The sequence below is a fragment of the Vespa velutina genome, chromosome 6 (genome assembly GCF_912470025.1).
Source record: "Vespa velutina chromosome 6, iVesVel2.1, whole genome shotgun sequence".
Classification (NCBI taxonomy): domain Eukaryota; kingdom Metazoa; phylum Arthropoda; class Insecta; order Hymenoptera; family Vespidae; genus Vespa; species Vespa velutina.
The window spans coordinates 782,762-793,537 of NC_062193.1; the positions used below are offsets into that span (position 1 = coordinate 782,762).

General features: G+C 27.0%; 3 protein-coding genes across 3 annotated transcripts; 2 read left to right on the forward strand and 1 right to left on the reverse strand.

Moving 5' to 3' along the window:
- Nucleotides 1-3,322: 3,322 nt before the first annotated feature.
- Nucleotides 3,323-4,937, reverse strand: LOC124950202. The gene is made up of 6 exons (XM_047496621.1): nt 4,863-4,937; nt 4,523-4,678; nt 4,130-4,273; nt 3,923-4,029; nt 3,670-3,778; nt 3,323-3,602 (listed from the first exon to the last, which is right to left on the reverse strand). The coding sequence occupies exons 2-6, from the start codon at nt 4,551-4,553 to the stop codon at nt 3,520-3,522; spliced, it is 474 nt and encodes a 157-aa protein (XP_047352577.1). The 5' UTR covers nt 4,554-4,678; nt 4,863-4,937; the 3' UTR covers nt 3,323-3,519.
- Nucleotides 4,938-5,104: 167 nt separating this feature from the next.
- On the forward strand, nt 5,105-7,988 carry LOC124950193 (DNA polymerase iota-like). Its single transcript, XM_047496603.1, has 2 exons — nt 5,105-5,610; nt 5,872-7,988. The coding sequence occupies exon 2, from the start codon at nt 5,960-5,962 to the stop codon at nt 7,703-7,705; it is 1,746 nt and encodes a 581-aa protein (XP_047352559.1). The 5' UTR covers nt 5,105-5,610; nt 5,872-5,959; the 3' UTR covers nt 7,706-7,988.
- Nucleotides 7,989-8,778: 790 nt separating this feature from the next.
- Nucleotides 8,779-10,289, forward strand: LOC124950201 (nudC domain-containing protein 3). The gene is made up of 4 exons (XM_047496620.1): nt 8,779-9,055; nt 9,176-9,776; nt 9,886-10,074; nt 10,160-10,289. The coding sequence occupies exons 2-4, from the start codon at nt 9,318-9,320 to the stop codon at nt 10,250-10,252; spliced, it is 741 nt and encodes a 246-aa protein (XP_047352576.1). The 5' UTR covers nt 8,779-9,055; nt 9,176-9,317; the 3' UTR covers nt 10,253-10,289.
- Nucleotides 10,290-10,776: the final 487 nt, after the last annotated feature.

The window sequence follows — 10,776 nt, forward strand, 5'->3', positions numbered from 1 at the left end:
AAGAAAAAAAAAGAGAGAGCAAGGAAAGAAGGAAAAAAAAAAAAGAACAAGGTTCATTATTTTTACGATCCCTCGTCCTCATAACGGCGATATTTTTAATGAAATTAGAATAATGGAAAATAGTTAACGGGATATATGTTTGAGAGAAAATAAAAATGAAACTCTACTCGCATATTTAATTACTTGTAATAGCTTTCAAACGTGTACAATGTAAAATATGTACGAACAAACGATAGTACACGATTGCACGTGTGTATTTATCGATCTCTTTTTTTCTCATTTATGTGTCTATCTCTCTCTCCCTCTCCCTCTCTTTCTCTCTTTTTCTCTCTCTCTCTCTCTCTCTCTCTCTCTCTCTCGATTGTTCACACACTCACTTTCTTCTTAAAAAAGAAAGATTTAACGAAAATAAAAACAAAAAATAAATAAATAAATAAATAAAATAGAAAGATGGTCGATTAAAAAGGAAAAAGTAAAAGAAAAAGAGAAAAAAAAAAGAGAAAAAGAATTCCTAGCCATTAAAAAAAAAAAAATGTTGTATAATCCACATTTATAAAAAAAAAAAAAAAAAAAAAAAAGAAAAAAAAACAACAGCAACAAAAAAATCAGGAAAAATATAAAAAAACGTCCAGGCCAAAAGTTCTTCGTCGCCGTTGCAAAATGTTCTTTTATAACTTTGATCCGTAAGGCCCATCAAAGGGCCCATTCTCGCTTAATCATTATCTTTTTCTTTTTTTTTTTTTTTTTCTTTCTTTCCCTCTTTTTGATTTTACCTATGATTCTTTCATATATCGCTTTTGTTCTTCTTTTGTACTTATTTTTTCTTCTTGTTTTTTCTTTTTTTTTTTTTCGTTTTTGTTTTTCTCCATCTCATTCTCTTTATTCTTCCATAATCCTCGATTATCTTGTCAAGGCATCGTCCCTGTTACGAATGGACCGAACGAAATTCGTATTCGACGTTTAAAGTTCATAGGACTGTTGTAACGCAAAAAAGGGAATGTAATAAAGTAAGCTAAATCATTAAAGACGTAGTGTAATATCGTAGAGGAAGAAGAAGAAGAAGAAGAAGAAGAAGAAAAAAAAGAAAAAGAAAAAAGAAGAAAAGTAATTCATATCATTAAATATCGTAGAATTGAAGGAAGTTCTACGTTCGTTGAATTTTTCGAAACAGCCATAACTTGCGATGCTATTATTATTATTATTATTATTATTATTATTATTATTATTATTATTATTATTATTATTATTATTATTATTATTATACTTATGTTTCGTCTATCGATTAAGTTTTGCGATTGAACGACGAATGTAAATAAATGCTGATTAGTAGTATCCTCGTTGTAGCAGACTTTTTAAAAAAGAAATGAAGAAAAATCAGAAAAAAAAAGAAAGAAAGAAAGAAAGAATGAATGAAAAAGAAAGGAGCTGTACGAACAAACTGCATAACGAAATGACAAATAACAAATAACAAATAACAAATATTGCACGCCAAGTATCATCGTCACTTTCGTCATCGTCGTCGTCGCCGTCGTCGCCGTCATCATCGTCGTCGTCGTCGTCGTCGTCTCGTCATGATTAAAAGTGTACGATAATGAACTCACTCCTAACGATTCATTTTGCGAATGAATTTGAACGTATTTATGCGCATACATTCATATATATATATATATATATATATATATATATATATATATATATATAAAAATAATATATATATATATATATATAACAAAATTCTTTTATCAACATTAATTAATTCGTCGCTTTTGATTTAACGGTACTAATAATATACGTCAGAGATTTACTTAGACGATTGTCTAACGATAAAAGATAATAATAATGAGAAGAAGAAAAAGAAGAAAGAATAAAGCGCGAGAAACGAGATTAATGATAAGAGAGAGAGAGAGAGAGAAAAGGGGAGGTAGGGGATGATTAGGGATAAAATTAAATAATATTGTTTTTCATACTTCTACATTATTATTATGCGTGTACATACGTTTCGATTCGTCGCTTATTATTATTACTATCAAGACTTGATATAACGATGCATGACGATTTATTTATTAAAATATTAGTGCATTCTCTAATTTTATTTGTTTCTTTTGTAAATAACACCATCATCAGGAACTAGAAAGCGATGCTCGAAGTTATTATAAACTCGCAACAATAATTGTATTTATTATGAAATTATCGACATTCGTTAATTTTACGAGACTGAACGAAGGAACAATACATGTATTTCGATAGTGAAAAAAATAAAAAAAAAAAATAAATAAATAAATAAATAAATAAAAAAAGAAGAAGAAAAAAAAAAGGAAAGGAAAATGAATGAAAGAAAATGAAAGAAAAGAAAATAAAATCAAGCAACAAACCGATGCGTACGTATGAATGCACGATTGTTGAAATTTTCTGAAAGAATTCCCGTTTAAATGACAACATTTAAAACAAATGAGATACGTAATATCGTTTTATAACATACCGATGATACGAAATAAAAATTAAAATTAAATATTATTTGTTATTCAATATTTTAATACTTATTATTATATTATTTTTATAACTCTCATTTAAATTATAATTAATATTGCTATCATTCATGGTACAAAAAGTTACAATATAAAATACGACTTGATTGATTTCTAAATCTTCTTTTTTTTTTTTTCTTCTTTTCTTTTTTTTTTTTTATTTGAAAGTAAATTATTATCGTGAAAAAAACAATTCTAATATCTTTGTATATTACAATGATCCTGCACGAATACGATACGTTTTGAATAACGCACAAACGATACAGTGTGATATCATTATTATTTAGATTACAAACAAATTATAATATATTCTACGTGACTTATGTATTTAATTGACAAAAGCACAATCATCGGAATTATTATTATCTTGATCGAATCTATTGTTCGAATGGAATGTAATATAATTAATTAATCTTATAGTTTTATTATTATCGTGATAAAATCTGCAGAATTAATATTTTCTTTCTAATGAATTAATCATTCTTTTTTTTTTCTTTTTTTTTTTTTGGCTATTAGATTGAGAGACTGTGTTGTAAAAAAAAAAAAAAAAAAAAAAAAAAAAAACAAAAAAAAGGGGAAAAAAAGAGAAAAGGAAAAACTTAATCTTGTACTTAAAAAATGTAGTAACAGTCGGTATGAGAATTTAAACTTAATTTTTAACCTACTTGCAACATAAAACTGTTTATAATACAAATATATACATATATATATATATATATATATATATATATATATATATATATATATATATATATATATATAATTTTATTCACATAGAATGAATCGTATATACAAAGTATTTGTATACTTACATTTATTTTCATATTTAAATATGTCTTGTTACATATAAACTGCCACCTTTTCTTAATTTTTCGTTAATAGAAAGAAACTTGCATAACGGATAAAAAAAGAAAACAAAAAAGAAAAAAAAGAAAGAAAAAAAAAAAAGAAAAAAAAATGATTAAAATGAGTCTATGGCACATTTTTCAAATAATTAACCACAACCACCCTTTCCACAACAACTGCGCTTGGGTGGCCTATAGCTTCGAGAACCGTCTCCCATTAATGGATTATACCCTGTAAAGATGTATATAATGAATTTGCACATAGGCCTAGTAAATATATGAAGTATCGAAATATTTACCTGACTTTGACTTCGTTCCATTTGACGTAGAGGGTTCGTCTTTTCTTCCATGGCCCACAATATCACCGTCTAACAAATTACGAACTTCTTCTTTTTTCTTTTGCTTGCGCTGATAAAAGAAAAAAAAGAAAGAAAAAAAAAGAAAAGAAAAGAACAAAATAAATAATTGTCTTTAGAAATATATCCTTTAAACACTTTTAACGTTTACCATACCCATAATACAAATTTAATTATTTAATGAAATATTAAATACCTCTTCCTCTTTTTCTTTTGCTATTAATGTCGATTTAATGTATTGTTCTTGCATTTTTTGCCTAGACGATTCCACCGCCAATAATCTCTGTTGTAGAAGATCAGAATCTAGAAAAAGAAAAAAAAAAAAAAAAAAGAGTACAAAGTATAATTTAAATAGAAATTTGAAAATATCTATCAGGATTACTCTTAACGATAAAATTCTTACTCTTATGATATTTTGCTGCATATTCTGCCTCGTCTCTCTTTATTTTCCACTTTGTATATTTATCTTGAATATACGGATAAGTATACCATATTATTCCTATTAAAGCAACGATGTACCAACCAACGGAGGCTACGTAAGTCCAAGCTGAAAAGAAATTTCATGTATTTATTTAGACTTAAAGTAATAAACTGTTTAATTCTGTATTTTTTTTTTTTCCTCCTTTTTTCTTTCTTTTTTTTTGAAAAATAATAAATAACAAAACTTTTTGACACGAGTATTACAGCGAATGTAGATTAACGAAAATAATGGAATGTTAAAAATATATATAAAGACAAATATTACGATTTAATTATAGATTATCATTAGATTTATTTGACATATTATTATACGTACCCATTTGAAAATAAAAATTTAATAGCAACATTTTTTCCGTATAAAAATATGAATAATTTGCGCGTGTCAAACTTTCACCAGAAACGTTCTTATGACACGTAAACCATCGAAACGAACACCCATAAGAATCAACTATTCCGACGAATCGGTTGTAACCTTAAAAAAAATTAAACGTCATATTACGGTAATTATGAGATAAATTTCGAATTTATTTCAAATGAAATTTCGCACATATGAAATAATTAGAAATGAAATATTTGAGAATTAAATAATTAACGTGATAATAAATTTTTTAAATTTTCATTATTATAGCATACAATAACAATGTTATAATACATACGTTATAATACTAATGCATTCCGTAGATTTTTCTAGTATGTAGATGGCAAAACAATCGGGCAACTCAGTAGTGTATCTATAAAATTACAAAGGGTATCATATTTTTATTTGATTATTTTTATAAATATATTGAAATTATTTTGTATAAATATAATCATAAGTTTATAACATAAATAACATATAGCGTATAATTAATAATAAAATAATATTATATTAAAGAAAAATTTATAACGATATAATTTAATATGATGTATGGACAAAAATATGACTTTGTTAGTACACACGCAGTATGTCGAGAAAAGTGGACACCTTATTGAGAATAAATTTCTACATGCACTTAATATATTTTGCTTTATTAATACAACTTTTTATATTTTAATAATTACTTCGGTTAAAGGACGAAACGTTTAATACGGAAGATATACTTCGATATATAATTATTTATACGTACGTCCACGCAAGCGCGCAATTCAGAAGAAAGGACGTATATGAATATATACGTTGAAAATATTTCTACCATAACCTAATTTTGCAAATACGCACTAGGTCATGTATACAAACAAAATGTTAAATGTTCGTGTTTACTTGAAAACGTTCAATTAAAATTCATTGAAAAATATTCACATTTGAGAATTCTTATAATAATATAAAGAAAAATATGTCTAACCCTGATATGAGAGTTAAGTGATGTCTATGTAAAGGAAAATTTGTAGCATATTGTATAATAATTTGAATATATATTATTAAAGGTGAGTAAATTTTTTTCCTCATACGATATCATTATAAGGTTTTATTCATAATATTTTCAATGGATAGATCATTTTAATATATAGATATGAAATTATTTTGTATTCTTATAAGAATAAACAAATGGATGTTATCATCTATTAAGAATTATTTTATTGATATTATAAATTATGAATTATCCTTGGAGAATTATAATTATGAATAAAATATTATAATATGATGTACGTTATATAAATTTAATGTATACTCTTTATATATTTTAGATAATTATTATCACAGATTATGGAAATCCAAGGTACGAGAAATTGAATAATAATATTTATATTGTCACGTCTTTAACATTCAAGATTCATGCAATATTTGATACCAATGGATACCTACGAATACGACATAATCATACGTCATCCAAGATGTATAATTCACTTGGATGTTGATTGTTTCTATGCACAAGTTGAAATGTTGCAACATCCAGAATTTGAAGGAAAACCATTTGGCGTTCAACAGAAAAATATGGTTGTTACGAGCAATTATATAGCACGAGGATATGGTATTAAAAAATGTATGCCAGTGCAAGAAGCCTTAAGTTTGTGTCCTGATTTGGTCTTAGTAAATGGGGAAGATTTAACGATGTATCGTCAATATTCTGGAAAAATAATGGATATATTACATCAATTCACACCATTAATCGAAAGGTTAGGTTTGGATGACAATTTTTTGGATGTAACATCAATCGTAGATAAATATATTTCATCTAAGAACGAGTCAAACGAAAATATAAATGATTCGACTGATGATGATTCAAAAGAATTAATTGGTAATGTGTTTGAAATGACTGATGAAGAATGTCCCTGTGGTTGTCATTTACGATTAGCGATTGCATCCAGAATTGCATCTGAAATAAGAAATCGTGTTCAAAAGGAATTAAATATTACATGCAGTGCTGGAATTGCACACAATAAACTGTTAGCGAAGCTATCAGGATCTCTTCATAAGCCCAATCAGCAAACATTAGTATTTCCTTGTAGTGCGTCAAAGTTATTGTCCTCTTTAGGTTCTATATCTAAAATACCTGGAGTCGGGCAAAAAACTAAAGAACTTTTAATATCAAAAAATATAAAAACAGTTGAAGATCTACGTAAAATACCATTGCATGATTTAGAATTGAAGATTGGTAAAGATCTTGCGAGAAAATTGAAGGATAATGCGGAAGGTATAGATGAAAGTGCAGTAAAACCATCTGCAAAAAAACAATCTATTGGTTTACAAGATGGATTTAAAAGTGTTTCTTTGGTTGGTGAAGTGGAGTCACGGCTCAGTGCATTGTTAAGAAGATTAACTGAGTTAGCTACCGAAGATGGTAGAATACCAATTGCCATGAGAATAACAGTAAGAAAGCATGATTTCAATAAACCTAAAAGGGAGACCAGACAGTGCGCCTTACCAAAACATTTGCTCCCTTCGACTAAATCTGGCGTTTATGATCATGCTAAAATGTTAACGTTAGCTATGAAATTATTTCATCGTGCAGTCGATATTTCTAAACCATTTCACTTGACTCTTTTAGGAGTGGCTTTTACAAAGTTTGAAGAGAGATCTTACGGACGTAGTAGTATTACTTCTTTCTTACGAAAACAAGTAGCCGTACAATCTATTTTGGATATAAGTTCAGAGGAAGGTATTTGTGACATTAGTTTGGGATCACCTATGAGTATAAATCAGGATAGTAATGATAGCTCTGAACATTCATTGTCTGCAACAAGTTTGGCAAATTCATTGTCTGGCATTAATGGATCTCCAATCTCAAAATTAACAATTGGTAGCAACCAATGCACAGAGGATGATTTATTAAGTGAGGTAGAACCACAGTTAAAAAAAACAAAATTAGAAGTATGGTTAAATGGTCGTAGAGAAACGCCCAGCAATGAAATGGCAAGTTTAAGGCTTGGACCTTCACCAATGCAAATATCTCCAAAAATGGATAACACAGTTCTTAAGACCTTACCTATTGATTTACAAAGAGAAGTCAGTCGACCTTGGCCCACAACCAGCAAACCTAAACCAAACAATATACTTAAATATTTTATAGCTAATAAGTGACCGAATTATGTGGCCTATTATATATTAAGGCCATTTTTTACATACTTTTTCATGACTTCAACATTAGATGGCAGCATCTTGAGACTCATTAGAGATGTATTAGTCTCATTTAAAATAAACTTTATTAAATTATAAATCTAAATACTCTAGAATTGAATGTTCTAAATTCATATATTGCATACAATGACACTAATGTAATGTGTTGCCTTATTTGTACAAATTAAGACTGTTGCATACACTATTGTAAAAAAAAGAAAAAGAAAAAAAAAAAAAAATCATAATTCAATCACACACTTCTGATATAAAATATGATAAAAATAATTCGCGTTTAAAATTTTGATGAATATAAGCATTTAATAATATATAAGTACAATAAATAATTATATATTTAATGTTACTTTTGGATGAAATATTAATAATGGCACATGTATTTCTTTCAGAGGAGTTTCATTAGAAACAAAATGAAGAGAAGCATTATGAAATGTTAAGGTGCTGACATTTGACTTTGTATTTTATATGTAATGGATAAATAATTATATATTTTAAAATTATAAGAAAAGTTTATATTTTTAGTACTGTTAATACTGCTACACTGTAATATATACAAATATTACAAAAATCATCACGTGCACATGTTGTTATCTGTACCATTCGAAATAATTAAGAATAAGTGATATTCATTTTAAAAACGAGCACAAAATTTTATCGAGATAAATTCTACGTTAAAGTGTGTGTGTGTGTGTTTCAGAAATTCTTAGACAATCTATTGAAATAATTGATTGTAATCGTTATAAGGATTATTGAACAAAAAAAAAATATATATATATATATATATAATGTTTGGTTACTATTATATATTAATAAAGAAATATTAAAAAAAAAAAAAAAAAAAAAAAAGAAAAAACATGATCGTGCTCGGAACGTCGTAAATAAAATCAAAATAGTACAATCCTTATGCCACTAGTTAGCGTTTTTCATCGGTGTATTATTCTAAAAAGTATACCTAACTATTATTCGTATAACTGATTTAATTTGATAAATGAAAAGAGGTTAGAATACTTTAATATGATAATTTCACTTACATTCGTTAGAAAAAAAAAAAAAGTTTTATAATATATAAACGTTTATGAAGATTTTTCTACATTTTTATCATTTATTTTAACCTTTCGCTATAAGTTGCTAACTTCGTTATCTATTTGTGTGTATTAATGATGTATAATCAAATACAATATGGAAATACAATATGATGTGGCAAATTTTTAAAATTTTATTTCAATGACAATATATTATCTGTACTTTAAGTGAATTTTTTTTTTTTTTTTTTATATTTTTATTTCCCTTGTTAAAGTGGTAAGTCAATTTCCACTTTATATTACAATGAAATATTAATAATATTATTGTTAAGGATATCTATAAATATTTTGTTTCATAAACATTCATTTTACAATAACATTTTTATTTTATTTACAGGATAGCATACATTACATAGTATTTTGTAATAAATTCATCCGATCTTATATAAATCAAGGTCTTAAGGAAAAAAAAAAGAAAAAAGAAAAGCAATTTTTAACTATTTATTAGAAACATAATAGTTGAAACTTGGCACATATAAATGTCATTGGAAGATTGGATGGAAAAAGAAATATTATGTTATGCTTTGGAAGAAAATATGATAAACACAATTCAAGAGGATATGTTTCCATATGTTTCTGAAGAAGTAGAAGTTAGAACATCTAAAGATATTGAAGATGAAGTAAAAAACAAAGGCCATAATGTAAGACCTCTACAACCATCGGATAGCTATAATGGAGCAATAAGAGACACTTATATTTGGTCTCAAACAATCACTGACATAGATGTACTTGTAAAGCTACCAAAATTGTCTTTAAAAGTCAAGGATCTTCGAGTTAATATAGAAACACAAAGAATAAAGATTGAAGCAATTCAAAGATACAAAACATCCAATGAAAGTATTAAAGAACCCGAATGGACTACCATCTTTAAGGGTGAATTAATATTTAAAACGAAGAAAGATGAGTCTGTATGGAGTTTAATATCTGGATATGTCAGTGTGCGTTGAAACAAGTTGAGAGGCACTGGATACAATATGTTGGAGTATGGATAGGAAGTATCTAAGTATCTAAATAGCTAAGCATTGTGAGCTTATCTTCTGTTTGTAGATACACCTTGAGAAAGTATCCGAACGATGGTGGGATGCCCTTATTATGGAAGAACCTAAGATAGAGCTTAATAAAATAGATTGTTCAAGAAATCTATATGAAATGGGTTTGACAGAGCAAATGAAAGTAGAAGAATTAATGTGGAATCATCAACAAAAACTTCTTGGCAAACCTACGTCAGAACAATTGGTAATTACATTAAATAGAGAAAAGTTTTATAATTTATTTATGGATTAAATGGTTTTATAATAAATAAATAAATACATATTTTCAGAAAATGGAAGAAATTATGAAGAAAGCATGGAACGCAGAAGGATCACCTTTTCAGGGTACATCATATGATCCATCAATAATAAAATTTCATTGAAACTAATTAAATATAAAAAGAAAAAAGAAAAAAAAAAGGAAAAAGAAAAACATGCGATAAGCTTCATTTTGTTTTATAACGTTTGTTAAAGAATTAAAGTTCCCAAAAGGTTCAACTTTATAATTACTAAACAATATATTATAATTTTGTACAGATTAAACAAAATATCAATTTAATTGAATTTAAAAGAACATTTAATAACACAATTTCTTTATTAAACATTTAAATATAACTTTATTAAAACGTACTATATCGTTAAATAATAAACAGTGTCACGGGATCGAATTTACTGCGTATGTTTACCTTTGGTAAATAACTCTCTCTCTATTTGTCGTTACGCCATCTAGAAGAAACAAGATTCAATTACACATATGTATGCCCAATGGGTCCTATCATGCCCACGTATTAGTTTGGTTTATCTCGAGAGCATGTTGAGCACCACTGTGCGCTAGTAAAAGAGACAGGTAACGTATCTACCTGCCTGAAGCTAAGTTCGTATAAGTGGGGATCCTACTACTCTCTCT

Coding starts and splice junctions, on each gene's coding strand:
- LOC124950202 (XM_047496621.1), bottom strand. CDS start 4,553: ATGTTGCTATTAAATTTTTATTTTCAAATGG. Junction 4,274..4,522: donor AAATTTTTATTTTCAAATGG/GTACGTATAATA, acceptor ATTTCTTTTCAG/CTTGGACTTACGTAGCCTCC. Junction 4,030..4,129: donor TGCAGCAAAATATCATAAGA/GTAAGAATTTTA, acceptor TTCTTTTTCTAG/ATTCTGATCTTCTACAACAG.
- LOC124950193 (XM_047496603.1), top strand. CDS start 5,960: ATGCAATATTTGATACCAATGGATACCTACGAATACGACATAATCATA.
- LOC124950201 (XM_047496620.1), top strand. CDS start 9,318: ATGTCATTGGAAGATTGGATGGAAAAAGAAATATTATGTTATGCTTTG. Junction 9,777..9,885: donor TAATATCTGGATATGTCAGT/GTGCGTTGAAAC, acceptor TTCTGTTTGTAG/ATACACCTTGAGAAAGTATC. Junction 10,075..10,159: donor AACCTACGTCAGAACAATTG/GTAATTACATTA, acceptor ACATATTTTCAG/AAAATGGAAGAAATTATGAA.